This window comes from Entelurus aequoreus, linkage group LG05 (genome assembly GCF_033978785.1).
Source record: "Entelurus aequoreus isolate RoL-2023_Sb linkage group LG05, RoL_Eaeq_v1.1, whole genome shotgun sequence".
Classification (NCBI taxonomy): Eukaryota; Metazoa; Chordata; class Actinopteri; order Syngnathiformes; family Syngnathidae; genus Entelurus; species Entelurus aequoreus.
In genome coordinates, this window is record NC_084735.1 from 27,572,327 (window position 1) to 27,588,880 (window position 16,554).

Below are 16,554 nucleotides of genomic sequence, written 5' to 3' on the forward strand. Positions count from 1 at the left end.
ATATATATATATATATATATATATATATATATATATATATATATATATATATATATATATATATATATATATATATATATATATATATATATATATATATATATATATATATATATATATATATATATATATATATATATATATATATATATATATATATATATACACTACCGTTCAAAAGTTTGGGGTCACCCAAACAATTTTGTGGAATAGCCTTCATTTCTAAGAACAAGAATAGACTGTCGAGTTTCAGATGAAAGTTCTCTTTTTCTGGCCATTTTGAGCGTTTAATTGACCCCACAAATGTGATGCTCCAGAAACTCAATCTGCTCAAAGTAAGGTCAGTTTTGTAGCTTCTGTAATGAGCTAAACTGTTTTTAGATGTGTGAACATGATTGCACAAGGGTTTGCTAATCATCAATTAGCCTTCTGAGCCAATGAGCAAACACATTGTACCATTAGAACACTGGAGTGATAGTTGCTGGAAATGGGCCTCTATACACCTATGTAGATATTGCACCAAAAACCAGACATTTGCAGCTAGAATAGTCATTTACCACATTAGCAATGTATAGAGTGTATTTATTTAAAGTTAAGACTAGTTTAAAGTTATCTTCATTGAAAAGTACAGTGCTTTTCCTTCAAAAGTAAGGACACTTCAATGTGACCCCAAACTTTTGAACGGTAGTGTATATATATATATATATATATATATATATATATATATATATATATATATATATATATATATATATATATATATATATATATATATATATATATATATATATATATATATATATATTATTTTTTATTTTTTATTTTTTTATATTTTTTATTTATTTATTTATTTTTTTGGGGGGTGCATATTCTAGACAATTTTGCCCTGAATTCATTATTTTAAAGCATAAAAATGGCGGAATTAACTAAAAAGCTAAAACTAAAAGTCGCCACCTCATCGCAGGGCCAACACAGACTGACAGACAACATTCACACTCACATTCACACACCAGGGCCAATTTAGTGTTGCCAATCATTCAAATATGTAAAATATAAAATATCATCATTCTGCTAACTAAAACCTGTTTGAGGGCTTTAGCACACTCAACACCTCACAAAACCTATACCTATTTATGATGAAATATCAACAGCAAAGTAGTTATGGCCACTTGAGGAGACCAAACCAATCAGAGTGCGCTGTTCAGTATCATGGCCACTGATTGGCTCAGCCTCAGGCAGCATTACTGTATTGCATACTTGCCAACCCTCCCGTTTTTAGCGGGAGAATCCCGGTATTCAGCGCCTCTCCCGACAACCTCCCGGCAGAGATTTTCTCCCGACAAACTCCCGGTATTCAGCCGGAGCTGGAGGCCACGCCCCCTCCAGCTCATTGCGGACCTGAGACTGAGTGGGGACAGCCTGTTCTCACGTCGCTTTCCCACAATATAAACAGCTTGCCTGCCCAATGACGTCATAACATCTAGGGCTTTTAGAGAGTAGAGTGCACAACTGCGCACACAACAAGGAGACGAAGCAGAAGAACGAGGAAATTACAGACATGGCGACGCCGTCGACGAGCAAGATGAAGAAATACGCTTGCAAGTTCCAAAACGAATTTAAACAAGAATTTCAGTTCATCCAGGACAGTTCGAAGGGGAAGGTGTATGTTGCCTGTAAATTTTGTAGAACAGACATCTCCATTGAACACGGTGGCCGAAATGACATACTCATAATGAACGGTGTGTTTATAATTATTGTCCAAAATGTTCTGGTCGTATATGCCTTGTATTGTACATATACTTTGTTTTCTGACTTTGTGAGACTGATTGACTCGTATGTGTCTGTGCACAGTCCCCTCCCGCCTCAGCGCAGCAGCAGCAGCCACGCCACGATGCCTGACACAATGTGTGTAAGATTGCTTGAAAAATACCCTGCCCACCCTCAAAAAAAAAAGCAGCCCTGCATCTTTCCATGCTAACCCAACCTCCGTATTTTGAACCAATATGGTGGCTTCTGCCTTCTCCTCCTCCTCCGCCTCCTCGCCGGCTTATGTGAGCGCCCACATGCAAGCCGGGTGTGGGAGGGACGGAGCGAGGGAGGGGTCGGCCGGAGCGGGCATTCGCAGGCCGACTCTGACCTTTTGACCCCTTTCTGCAGAATGTCCAAGGAGCCCACTTCCAACCTGGAAAGCGCCATGCAGATGCTGATCAAAACCTTCCACAAGTACTCGGGGAAGGAAGGCGACAAGTACACGCTCAGCCGGGGGGAGCTGAAGGAGCTGCTTTTGGAGGAGCTGGGGAGTTACTTAGGGGTAAGTGTGTGTCTGTGTCTCCATGTGTGTGTGTGTTTTTGCATTTCTACCCTTCTTGAGACATCAACAAGGAAAAGTACCTTCCATATGAGGACCGGTGAACAAGTTCGGACCGAAATCCTGGTCCCAATACGGAAAAACCATTGCATCTAATAGAGAACGTCTCATTTGCAGCCCTGGTGGTGAAATCTATCAAAATTAGGGTGGTCCCAAAAAGGAGGGATTTTTCAAATTGACTGTGTGTCGGTTTTAAAAGTGCTCCCCCTCTGGTCAACGTATGAAATAACAAGTGTGTGTAAACATTTGAAGGGCTCCCCCTCTGGCCAACGTATGTAATAACATAGGTGTGTGTAAGAAATTCAAATGCGCCCCCTTTGGCCAAAATTAATTTAAAAAAATAAATAAATATGTATATAGAAACATACTGTGATAACTTGAAGTAAATAATACAGATTAAAAATCAATTACAAGCAGTCTGTTTCTCACAATGTGTCAACTTTTTTCTTATAAAATTGGGAACAATTTCTCATATTCTTTCTGTTTCTGCAATATTGCAATATTTCCTCGTAAGATTATTACTTTTTTTTATGTAAAATGGTGACATTTGTCATATAAAATTCTGACTTTTATCACAATATTGCCAATTTTTTGTTCTTGTAAAATAATGACATTTTTTGAGTAAAATTATGACTTTTGTCAAAATTTTGCCAAGTAAAATTCCGATTATTATTATAATATTGCCAAAATGTAGAGTTTTTTAAATAAAACTGTGACTCTTTTCGAGTGTAAATTACGACTCTTTTCATAAAATTGCCAACATTTTAAGCTTTTCTTGTAAATTGTTATTGAGTAAAATTCCAACTTTTATCATAATATTGCACAAATGTTCAGTTTTTCTTGTAGAATTTTGACTTGCGTTGAGTAAAATTGCGACTTTTATTATAATACTGCAAAAATTCTAAGTTATTCTTGTGAAATTGTGACCTTTTTCTTGTGAAATTCCAACTAAATTTTCACAACAAGCTTTTTTATATTTGCATAGTATGTTGTGGAAGTTGCCTCCTAGCGGGTTCTGCTGATCACCAAGCTCTCTTTTCTCCTGCTGCTGCCGGCCGCTACTGATAAAGACAACAGGTGATTAGACAACTAGCCCCAGCTGGGCAATCTAATCACCTGTCAGCTGTGTTCCAAAGCCGTCCCTGGCACACCCCGCTCCTGCAGCCAGTGCGCCGACCACGCTCCCCTCCACATATGTATATATTATTAATGTTGTAAATAAAAATCTTTATATACCTAGAAAGGGTGGTCCTAAAGAGGTAGGCATTATTAAAGGTCTCAAGAAAGTAATAAATACAAGAACGTGTGTGTGTGTGTGTGTGTGTGTGTGTGTGTGTGTGTGTGTGTGTGTGTGTGTGTGTGTGTGTGTGTGTGTGTGTGTGTGTGTGTGTGTGTGTGTGTGTGTGTGTGTGTGTGTGTGTGTGTGTCAAATTTCAGCAATAAAAAACCCCAACTTACTCCAGCAATCACCCAACATACATCTTATGTCATACAAATATCTTTGGAAGTCGCAGTGCAATTAATACAGCGATCCCCAATCATTTTTTGTCACTCCACCTTGGGGACATCATTTTTTTACGCACCCCACTAAATAAAATACAATTGGGAACCTGATAATATTTATTTACCGTACGTTTCGGACTATAATTCGCTACTTTTTTCCTACACTTTGAATCCTGCAGCTTATAAACTGGTGCGGATAATTTATGGATTTTTCTTCTCTGTTGGCCATTTTGCAAATAGTTTTTTTTTTTTAAAGCAAGCAAACACACTGAAAAGGTGAGTCATTGTTTGTGCTACGGTGCCATCTTTTGGATGAGTTTCCTCAATGCAGGTGCTGAAGTGTACTTCTATTTAGGGCTTTTGACCGGAAAAAAAGAAGTGCCATTCTGTTTTCTAGCCATCCATAGCGTTCCTACTCGTATGGATTCTTCATTTGTCACTCCAAGCAACGTTTGTAAGTTTTACAGTATAACTAAAACTAATTATACTTACTGAACCGCCCCATGTGTGATGTCTGTGGGAGTGTTTTCATGCATATTTGCTATCTTAATGTGATCAAGCGAGCATCGTTAGCGTTATCTAATATGCTAACTAGGGCTGTGAATCTTTGGGTGTCCCACGATTCGATTCAATATCGATTCTCGGGGTCACGATTCGATTCAAAATCGTTTTTTTCCCGATTCAATGCGATTCTCGATTCAAAAACGATATTTTCCCGATTCAAAAGGATTCTCTATTCATTCAATACATAGGATTTCAGCAGGATCTACCCCAGTCTGCTGACATGCAAGCAGAGTAGTAGATTTTTGTAACAAGCTTTTATAATTGTAAAGGACAATGTTTTATCAACTGATTGCAATAATGTAAATTTGTTTTAACTATTAAATGAACCAAAAATATGACTTATTTTATCTTTGTGAAATTATTGGACACAGTGTGTTGTCAAGCTTATGAGATGTGATGCAAGTGTAAGCCACTGTGACACTATTGTTCATTTATTTTTATTTATGATGATAATGTCAGAGGGATTTTTAATCACTGCTATGTTGAAATTGTAACTAATATTGATACTGTTGTTGATAATATTCATTTTTGTTTCACTACTTTTGGTTTGTTCTGTGTCGTGTTTGTGTCTCCTCTCAATTGCTCTGTTTATTGCAGTTCTGAGTGTTGCTGGGTCGGGTTTGGTTTTGGAATTGGATTGCATTGTTATGGTATTACTGTGTATTGTTTTGTTGGATTGATTAATTAAAAATAATAATAATAAAAAATAAATAATAATAATTTTTAAAAATAATAATAAATAAATAAATAAAAATCGATTTTTTAAAAATGAGAATCGATTCTGAATCGCACAACGTGAGAATCGCGATTCAAATTCTAATCGATTTTTTCCCACACCCCTAATGCTAACGCATTCACCTGTGTCTGTGTTAGTATTATTAACTTACAATGGCGTAATTTTTGTGTTGTTTCAGTTTCACAAATTCCTCATTAAATTCAAAACATCTCCGTGGAGTTATTGAGTCTGTTTAGCTGATGGGATAACTAGCTTTTGCAGATAGTGGGTCCATGATGACGACTTCTGTTTTGTTTGATTAGCCGTTTTATTGCCGTGTTACAGGCACCGTTTGGAATCAACTAAGGTATGTAAATAAACATTTACAAAATATTTCTGTGTAAATAACTCATTTCGCAACGTATGTATCTGCGGCTTATAGTCCATTGCGGCTAATGTATGAAAAACTAAAATTTAATGGGCAGCAGCTTATATATATATAAGAAGTACTGGTCTAATGATAATTACAAAACATTTCAGAATTTCTGGTTAAATAAAAAAGACTTTAATGTAATAAATATACCTTTAATAACTCAAGTACAAGATCAAAGTCTGTGTACTATGCCCTCCACGCAGATCTGTGGTTCTCAATTATTTTATGTCATGCCTTGTCTCGGAGACAAATAAATGTTCACACACACCCTGAATTTAAATTCTATTGAGAACCTGACAATATTTTAGGCCCGAGCAGCAATAGGCCCTGACAGCCCTGTTGAAATTGTTTTGTTTATTATTATTCTCCCACTTCTATTGCAGTTTGAAGGCCTTCACATGCGCAAAAACTCACCAATTTTTGAAAGCATGTCCGGTCCGGTTGAGCGTGGTTCGGTTGGTAGAGCGGCCGAGCCAGCAACTTGAGGGTTGTAGGTTCAATCCCCACTTATGCCATCCTAGTCACTGTCATTGTGTCCTTGGGCAAGACACTTTACCCACCTGCTCCCAGTGCCACCCACACTGGTTTACTTGTAACTTACACAACCCAAAACTAGTGAAGTTGGCAAAAACAGAATCCAATGATTTGCAAATCCTTTTCAACTTATATTCAATTGAATAGACTGCAAAGACAAGATATTTAATGTTCGAACTGAGAAACTTTGTTATTTTTTGCAAATATTAGCTAATTTGGAACATGTTTCAAAAAAGCTGGCACAAGTGGCAAACAAGACTGAGAAAGTTGAGGAATGCTCATCAAACACTTATTTGGAACATCCCACAAGTGAACAGGCTCATTGGGAACAGGTGGGTGCCATGATTGGGTATAAAAGCAGCTTCCATGAAATGCTCAGTCCTCCACAAACAAGGATGGGGCGAGGGTCACCACTTTGTGAACAAATGCGTGAGCAAATTGTTGAACAGTTTAAGAACAACATTTCTCAAAGAGCTATTGCAAAGAAGTTAGGGATTTCCCCATCTACGGTCCGTAATATCATCAAAAGGTTCCGAGAATCTGGAGAAATCACTGCACGTTAGCGGCAAGGCCTGTGACCTTCGATCCCTCAGGCGGTACTGCATCAAAAACTGACATCGGTGTGAAAAGGATATCACCACATGGGCTCAGGAACACTTCAGAAAACCACTGTCAGTAACTACAGTTCCTAAGTGCAAAGCGAAAGCCATTTATCAACAACACCCAGAAACGCTTCGCTGGGCCCGAGCTCATCTAAGATGGACTGATGCAAAGTGGAAAAGTGTTCTGTGGTCTGACGAGTCCACATTTCAAATTGTTTTTGGAAACTGTGGACGTCGTGTCACTCCGGCCAAAGAGGAAAAGAACCATCCGGATTGTTATAGGCGCAAAGTTCAAAAGCCAGCATCTGTGATGGTATGGGGGTGTATTAGTGCCCAAGACATGGGTAACTTACACATCTGTGAAGGCGCCATTATTGCTGAAAGGTACATACAGGTTTTGGAGCAACATATGTTGCCATCCAAGCAACGTCTTTTTCATGGACGCCGCTGCTTATTTCAGCAAGACAATGCCAAGCCACATTCTGCACGTGTTACAACAGCCTGGCTTCGTAGTAAAATAATTTGGGTACTACGACTGGCCTGCCTGTAGTCCAGACCTGTCTTCCATTGAAAATGTGTGGCGCATTATGAAGCGTAAAATACCGCAACGGAGACCCCGGACTGTTGAACAACTTAAAGGCCTACTGAAACCCACTACTACCGACCACGCAGTCTGATAGTTTATATATCAATGATGAAATCTTAACATTGCAACACATGCCAATACGGCCGGGTTAACTTATAAAGTGCAATTTTAAATTTCCCGCCAAACTTCCGGTTGAAAACGTCTATGTATGATGACGTATGCGCGTGACGTCAATAGTTAAACGGAAGTATTCGGACCCCATTGAATCCAATACAAAAAAGCTTGGTTTTCATCGCAAAATTCCACAGTATTCTGGACATCAGTGTTGGTGAATCTTTTGCAATTTGTTTAATGAACAATGAAGACTGCAAAGAAGAAAGTTGTAGGTGGGATCGGTGTATTAGCGGCTGGCTGTAACAACACAACCAGGAGGACTTTGACTTGGATAGCAGACGCGCTATCCGACGCTAGCCGCCGACCGCACGGATGATCGGGTGAAGTCCTTCGTCCTTCCGTCGATCGCTGGAACGCAGGTGAGCACGGGTGTTGATGAGCAGATGAGGGCTGGCTGGCGTAGGTGGAGCGCTAATGTTTTTATCATAGCTCTGTGAGGTCCCGTTGCTTAGTTAGCTTCAATGGCGTCATTAGCAACAGCATTGTTAAGCTTCGCCAGGCTGGAAAGCATTAACCGTGTAGTTACAGGTCCATGGTTTAATAGTATTGTTGATTTTCTGTCTATCCTTCCAGTCAGGGGTTTATTTCTTTTGTTTCTATCTGCATTTAAGCACGATGCTATCACGTTAGCTCCGTAGCTAAAGTGCTTCGCCGATGTATCGTCGTGGAGATAAAAGCCACTGTGAATGTCCATTTCGCGTTCTCAACTCTCATTTTCAAGAGGATATAGTATCCGAGGTGGTTTAAAATACAAATCCGTGATCCACAATAGAAAAAGGAGAGAGTGTGGAATCCAATGAGCCCTTGTACCTAAGTTACGGTCAGAGCGAAAAAAGATACGTCCTGCACTGCACTCTAGTCCTTCACTCTCACGTTCCTCATCCACAAATCTTTCATCCTCTCTCAAATTAATGGGGTAATCGTCGCTTTCTCGGTCCGAATCGCTCTCGCTGCTGGTGTAAACAATGGGGAAATGTGAGGAGCCTTTCAACTTGTGACGTCACGCTACTTCCGGTAAAGGCAAGGCTTTTTTTATCAGCGACCAAAAGTTGCGAACTTTATCGTCGATGTTCTCTACTAAATCCTTTCAGCAAAAATATGGCAATATCGCGAAATGATCAAGTATGACACATAGAATGGATCTGCTATCCCCGTTTAAATTTTAAAAAATCACTTCAGTAGGCCTTTAAGCTGTACATCAAGCAGGAATGGGAAAGAATTCCACCTGAAAAGCTTCAAAAATTGGTCTCCTCAGTTCCCAAATATTTACTGAGTGTTGTTAAAAGGAAAGGCCATGTAACACAGTGGTAAAAATGCGAATTGCAAATCATTGTATTCTGTTTTTATTTACGTTTTACACAATGCGCCAACTTCACTGGTTTTGGGTTTTATAGATAATGGGTTTCCCTAGCGCTTTGAGTCACTAGAGAAAAGCGCTATATGAATATAATTCACTCCACACTTCACATTTTAGGGGTCCCAAACCCAAACTTCAACAATTGTCTCTCTAGCTCCCCTTTTAAAATTCGAAAAATTGTGCCCCTCGCCCCAGATTCCGCGTATCGTCACGATGGCGTCTATCATGATAGGACGCACCTAAAAGTGTCAAGAACCTATGTTTGAAAACAATGGCTGGAAGTCGGCCGTCTTGGCTTCCGTCGGCCACTTGTAGGCCAAAAGCAGGGGTCGCACCACCTAGCTGGAGGCTTGTGTATCACTGAAGAATAAAAAAAAAGACGCTAATACTGCAAGTCCCTTGCCTCTCAGGCCCCTCCTGACACCTCACCGCCCCACTATTTGAGAGACACTAACAGGATGCATTGGGTGTCTTGTTATCACCAAAAATAGCAACAATTGCATTGTACACGATTAAAAACGACACAATTTCAAACTAATAAACTTGTCTGTAGAAAATAACACATTAAAGATGCGTGATAAGATTGTCAAAAGAGACAATGCATGCTGGGAAAGGTTTGCTTCTCACACGCATGCTCACACTTGCCAAGTCTTTCTCACTCTGCGGAAGACTTCCGGAAATTGTCCTTGTTTTACTGACTTCCCCGCTAAAGTAACACATTTCTGCTGTTTTTGTTGGGTTTTTTCCTGGATGTTAAAAGGATGACGAGGAGGTGGTCGATCAAGAATGACTTTATTAAAACGAGCCACCACAGTTGTCTCAGCTTGTACACAAAGCGTATGGTATCCTCTGTCATGAGTCTCACGGCACGTTTAAAGACTGTCGGAAAATAGAACTCTTCAAGCAGGAACGAACGAATGCAGATATTTTTCAAAAGCCACATTTGAAAAATGTTTATTCAAAACAGAATAAACGCTCCTGGCATATGGAGGATCTTTCAATAGTTGTTTTTTGTAGGTTCCTAAAAACAGCAGAGCACCCCTGTCGTAAAAATGACTGTAAGGTTGTTGCAGTCGATTGTTAAAAACAGCTGTCATTCAGAGGATCTTTACAGGTGTGTGTTTTTGAATTAAATTCCTAAAAACGGACAAAGCCGTGGGAAATGGATGGATGGGTGCAATATTGGCTGCATTTCTGATAATTGTTTGTGTGCCATGTTGTTCCAGACCACAGCAAACGTTACCCAGCTTACAGCTGTTGTCATATAAAAAGATCATAATTTTGTGTGTGCTATCATAAATATAATTTTTGACCAGCATCTTTTGAGTACCTTCTTAAAAACAGCAAAGCGCTCCTGTCAAATGGCTCTTTGACTAGTAGTTTTTTGTTTGTTTTTTCGTAGGTTCCTAAAAACAGCAGAGCACCCCTGTCATAAAAATGATCCTTGACTGTAAGGTTGTTGCAGTCGATTGTTAAAAACAGCTGTCATTCAGAGGATGTTTACAAGTGTTTACAGGTGTGTGTTTTTTAATTCAATTCCTAAAAATGGACAAGCGGTGGGAAATGGATGGATGGGTGCAATATTGGCTGCATTTATGATAATTGTTTGTGTGCCACGTTGTTCCAGACCACAGCAAACGTTACTCTTGTCATATAAAAAGATCATTATTTTGTGTGTGCTATCATAGATAGGATTTTTGACCAGCATTTTTGGAGTAGCTTCTTAAAAACAGCAAAGCGCTCCTGTCGAATGGATCTTTGACTAGTGGTTTTTTGTTTGTTTTTTCGTAGGTTCCTAAAAACAGCAGAGCACCCCTGTCATAAAAATGATCCTTGACTCTAGGGTTGTTGCAGTCGTTTTTTAAAACGGCTGTCACTCAGAGGATCTTTACAAGTGTTTACAGGTGTGTGTTTTTTAATTAAATTCCCAAAAATGGACAAGCGGTGGGAAATGGATGGATGGGTGCGATATTGGCCGCATTTTTGATAATTGTTTGTGTGCCATGTTGTTCCAGACCACAGCAAACGTTACTCTTGTCATATAAAAAGATCATTATTTTGTGTGTGCTATCATAGATAGGATTTTTTACCAGCATTTTTGGAGTAGCTTCTTAAAAACAGCAAAGCGCTCCTGTCAAATGGATCTTTGACTAGTAGTTTGTTTTTTGTTTTTTTGTTTCGTAGGTTCCTAAAAACTGCAGAGCACCCCTGTCATGAAAATGTTCTTTGACTCTAGGGTTGTTGCAGTCGGTTTTTAAAACGGCTGTCACTCAGAGGATCTTTACAAGTGTTTACAGGTGTGTGTTTTTGAATTAAATTCCTAAAAATGGACAAGCGGTGGGAAATGGATGGATGGGTGCAATATTGGCTGCATTTCTGATCATTGTTTGTGTGCCATGCTGTTCCAGACCACAGCAAACATTAAGATCATTAATTTTGTGTGTGCTATCATAGATAAGATTTTTGACCAGCATTTTTAGTAGATCCTTAAAAACAGCAGAGTGGCTTCTGTCATTAAAAAGGGTCTTTGGCTAACATTTTTGGAGTAGCTTCTTAAAAACAGCAATGCGCTCCTGTCAAATGGGTCTTTGACTAGTAGTTTTTTGTTTGATTTTTCGTAGGTTCCTAAAAACAGCACAGCTCCCCTGTGGTAAAAATGATTGTTGACTGTAAGGTTGTTGCAGTCGATTGTTAAAAACAGCTGTCATTCAGAGGATGTTTACAAGTGTTTACAGGTGTGTGTTTTTGAATTAAATTCCTAAAAACGGACAAGCGGTGGGAAATGGATGGATGGGTGCAATATTGGCTGCATTTCTGATAATTGTTTGTGTGCCATGTTGTTCCAGACCACAGCAAACGTTACTCTTGTCATATAAAAATATCATTATTTTGTGTGTGCTATCATAGATAGGATTTTTGACCAGCATTTTTGGAGTAGCTTCTTAAAAACAGCAAAGCGCTCCTGTCAAATGGATCTTTGACTAGTAGTTTTTTGTTTGTTTTTTCGTTTCGTAGGTTCCTAAAAACTGCAGAGCACCCCTGTCATGAAAATGTTCTTTGACTCTAGGGTTGTTGCAGTCGGTCTTTAAAACGGCTGTCACTCAGAGGATCTTTACAAGTGTTTACAGGTGTGTGTTTTTTAATTAAATTCCTAAAAACGGACAAGCGGTGGGAAATGGATGGATCAGTGCAATATTGGCTGCATTTCTGATAATTGTTTGTGTGCCATGCTGTTCCAGACCACAGCAAACGTTAAGATCATTATTTTGTGTGTGCTATCATAGATAAGATTTTTGACCAGCATTTTTAGTAGATTTTTAAAAACAGCAGAGTGGCTCCTGTCATTAAAAAGGGTCTTTGGCTAACATTTTTGGAGTAGCTTCTTAAAAACAGCAGTGCACTTCTGTAAAATGGATCTTTGACTAGGAGTTTTTTGTTTGTTTTTCGTAGGTTCTTAAAAACAGTAGAACACCCCTGTCATAAAAAAATTATTTGACTCTAGGGTTGTTGCAGTCGGTTGTCTAAACAGCTGTCATTCAGAGGATCTTTATAAGTGTTTACAGGTGTTTGTTTTAGAATTCAATGCCTAAAAACAGCGTACAGCTCGTGTCATATAAAAGGATCTTTATTTACTGTTTACATTGCACTTTGCACTCCCATCTGAATACTTAGATAGATATTATAGATATTCTGGTAATATCTTCTTCCCCTGTATATTTTTCCCCCCCCTCATGCGACTGTTTAAATTGTTGTCTTTTTTATTTTTCTTTTACACTTTATATTTATAGACACCGTGGATGTGAGAGGAACGCAATTTCGTCCACCTGTATGTCCTGTACAAACAGTTGTTTGACAATAAAGCTGACTTTGACTTTTGACTTTGACTTATTTTGCGTGTGCAATCGTAGAGAAGATCTTTGACTAGCATTTTTTTTAATAGATCCTCAAAAATAGCAGAGAGGCTCCTGTCATGAAAAGGGTCTTTGGCTAACATTTTTGGAGTAGCTCCTTAAAAACAGCAAAGCGCTCCTGTCAAATAGAGGATCGTTGAGTAGAATGGGGTTTTTTTGGTTTGTTTTTTCGTAGGTTCCTAAAAACAGCGAAGTGCTCCTGTCAAATAGAGGATATTTGACTAATTAAAAGGGTCTTTTGCATAATATTTATGTTTTCAACTGATTTCTAAAAACAGCAGAGCACTCCTGTCATAAAAAGAATGTTCGACCAGCATTTTTGTAGTAGTTACTTATAAAACAGCAGCGTGCTCCTGTCGTATAAAAAATATTTGGCTCGTATTTTTTTTTTGTACAACTGATTCCTCAAAATAGCACAGTGCTCCTATTTCTGTTCTATGCACTACTGCACCATACCATGTAGTTGTGGGCATTAATTAATATTTGTATAAAAAAAATTATGGCTGTCACAATTAACGAGTTAAGTTGTGATTAATCTAAAAAAATGAATGCATTCATCATTTACACACACTTAGATTAGTCATGCAATTTATTTTGATGTATTTAAAGGATCTTTGACTGGTCTTTTTTGTCTCTCTCTCTCCATGTGATTTTTGAAAACAGAAGAGTAGTTGGTCATCAAAAATAGCAGAATGCTCCTGTAATGGAGTGGATCTTTGACCAATGTTATTTTGTTTCTCCATGTGATTTCTAAAAACAGCAGAGAGCTCCTGTCATAAAAATAATCGTTGACTTGCGTGTTTACAATCTGTCCTAAAAAAAACAAATGTATATTGTATATCATATTGACATTGTATTAAATGTCAATATGATATAATCATTTAAGTAGATCCTTAAAAACAGCAGAGTTCTCCTGTCATGGAGTGGATCTTTGACGAGTGTGTTTTTTGTGTGTGACTGATTCCTAATATCGACAGAGTGCAGTAGATCCTTAAAAACAGCAGTGTAGTCTTGTCAAAAAAAGAGGCTATTTGGTTCATGTTCTTCTCTCCAACTGATTCCTAAAATGTGCAGATTGCTAATGTCATACAGAGGATCTAAGATTAGCATTTTTTAAATTGGTCCTCAAAAACAGCAGAATGTTGCTATCTTTGGCTAGTGATTATATTCTCTCTCCATGTAATGTGAAAAAACAGCAGAGCACTCCTATTACAGAAAGGATCTTTGTCAAGAATATTTGCAATTGGTTCTCAAAAACAGCAGAGCTCTCCTGTCATGGGGCGGATCTTTTTTCTAGTGTTTTTTTGTTGTTTTTGTCTCTACATGTGATTTAAAAATACAGCTAAGTTCTCACATCACCGAAAGGATCTTTGTCAAGCATTTTTTGCAGTTGGTTCTCAAAAACACCAGCGTTCTCCTGTCATTGAGTGGATATTTTACTCGTGTTTTTGGATGTCTCCATGTGATTTCTAAAAACAGCCTGGCATAGAAAGAATCTTTGGCCAGCATATTTGCAGCCGGTTCTCAAAAACAGCAGCATGGTTCTGTCATGAAGAGGATGTTTGACTTGTGTTTTTCTCTCTGTGTGATTTCTAAAAACAGCAGAGCGCTCCTGTCATAAAAATGATTTTATGCTAGCATTTTTTGCAGTCGGTCCTCAAAAACAGCAGAGTGCTCCTGTCATGGGGTGGGTCTTGTTTCTAGTCTTTATTTTTTTCTGGCTTTCCAATTTATAAAAAGAGCAGAGCACTCATATCACCGAAAGGATCTTTGTCCGGCATTTTTACACTTGGTTCTCAAAAACAGAAGAGTTCTCCTGTCATTGAGTGGATCTTTTAAGAGTGTGGTTTTTTTTTTTTTTTTTTTGGGTGTCTCCGTGTGATTTCTAAAAGCGCTCCTGTCGTAGAAAGAATATTTGTCTGGCATGTTTCCAGTCGGTCCTCAAAAACAGCAGTGTGGTTCTGTCATAGAGTGGATCTTTGACTTGTTTTTTTCTTTATCGCCATGTGATTTTTATAAACAGCAGAGCGCTCCTGTTATAGAAATGATCTTTGGCTAGCATTTCTGCAGCCGGTCCTCAAAAACAGCAGATATATAGTGAATCTTCGACCAGTGTTTTTTTTATTACTCCAACTAAGGATCTTTGACTATGATTTTTGCAGTCAGCCCCTAAAACAACAGAGAGCTCCTCCAATACGGAGGATCTTCGACTAGCATTATCTTAACAGTCAAATGAAGAGAAGAGCGCTCTGTTATAGAAGGTCTTTGACAAGCCATGCGTGTGTGTGTGTGTGTGTGTGTGTGTGTGTGTGTGTGTGTGTGTGTGTGTGTGTGTGTGTGTGTGTGTGTGTGTGTGTGTGTGTGTGTGTGTGTGTGTGTGTGTGTGTGTGTGTGTGTGTGTGTGTGTGTGTGTGTGACACTTTGCACTCAAGTGTGGAGATCACAGGTGTCAAACTCAAGGCCCAGGGGCCAAATCTGGCCCGCCACTTCATTTTATATGGCCTGCGAAAGTCTGGGGAAAATATGCATCAATAAAAAATTTTATCTTTTTTTACTAAATGTATTTGCGCTTTCCGTTTTGACAGAAAAAAATATATATACTGCATGCAACTGCACATTTTTTGTTCAATATTATCTAATAATGTGACAAATATTATACTGCATTAATATGATCACATTTTTTTTTCTTAAAATATAAATAAATACCCAAGTATCTGCTTGACCTATGTATGATTCTGTGATAATATTTATTTTTAATGTTTATAAATTACATTTGTATGTATTTGGGTTGGAAAAGTAGTTACAATCTGTAATAATAATGAAGTATTAGTTTCATCATTTTTTTTGTTAAAATCTAAATAAATATGATTGACTTATGATTACAAGTTCAACTGAATTGCACATTGTAAAAATGACAATAGGTTTTATGGTTAAAAAAAAGAAAAAACTGGCCCCTCAAAAACAGTGGTATAATTTTTTCATTTAGAGTGATATGCTGTAAAAAAACAAACAAAAAACATCGTAAATTCTACGATAAAATTTGGCGACTGAGCTGCCAGTCTACAGATTTCATTTTGACGAAAGTAAAAAAAAAAAAAAAATTATCAAATGCATAGGCAGTTGTGTAATAATAATATCATGAAGTGAATCCTAATACATGAATATTCCTATTTTACTTATTGTTACAATTTGGCCTCTGAGGGCAGCCATATTTGCGATGAGGCCCTCAATGAAAATGAGTTTGATATCTCTGGTGTGGTTATTTGACACACAAGTGAAGGTATGTGCTCGTGTATGCTGCAACTCACAAGTACAGACAGGCCTGCACATGCACACACTCACGCACATGCACACACACACACACACACACACACACACACATGAGGGCCACATTCTTAACTCGTAACGCTTCCTGCTTGACAGAACTCCAAAGATAACGAGGCGGTGGAGAAGGTCATGAACGACTTGGACGCCAACAACGACGGCGAGGTGGACTTCACCGAGTTCATCATCCTGATGGGCGCCCTGACGGTGGCCTGCAACGACTTCTTCCTGGAGTTCAAGACGGACGACAAGCCCAAGGGGGGCGAGGCGGCGGAGTAGAACCGCTGAGTCAGGGCGAGGGGGGCTGATGGAAAGAGGGGGGGAGGGGCTTGTAAATCACAGGAGATGAGGAGGCAGTTGAATTTTTGGTCTTACGATATATTTCGACACACTAGAGTACTGTGCAAAAGTCTAAAAAAACAGTAGAATACACACACTATGCAGTATTACACAAACAATACTCAACAAACACCAGCTTTATCT

The 16,554-nt window shown here is 38.6% G+C and overlaps 1 protein-coding gene across 1 annotated transcript; it reads left to right on the forward strand.

Annotated features, from left to right (window-relative positions):
* Positions 1 to 1,891: 1,891 nt before the first annotated feature.
* Positions 1,892 to 16,350, forward strand: s100s (S100 calcium binding protein S). The gene is made up of 3 exons (XM_062046646.1): positions 1,892 to 1,905; positions 2,158 to 2,311; positions 16,171 to 16,350. Exons 1-3 carry the CDS (start codon positions 1,892 to 1,894, stop codon positions 16,348 to 16,350), a joined length of 348 nt encoding a protein of 115 aa, XP_061902630.1.
* Positions 16,351 to 16,554: the final 204 nt, after the last annotated feature.

Bases quoted from the DNA above. Each gene is read 5' to 3' on its own strand.
- s100s (XM_062046646.1), top strand. The intron at 2,312-16,170 runs GTAAGTGTGTGT...CCTGCTTGACAG, and splicing joins AGCTGGGGAGTTACTTAGGG to AACTCCAAAGATAACGAGGC.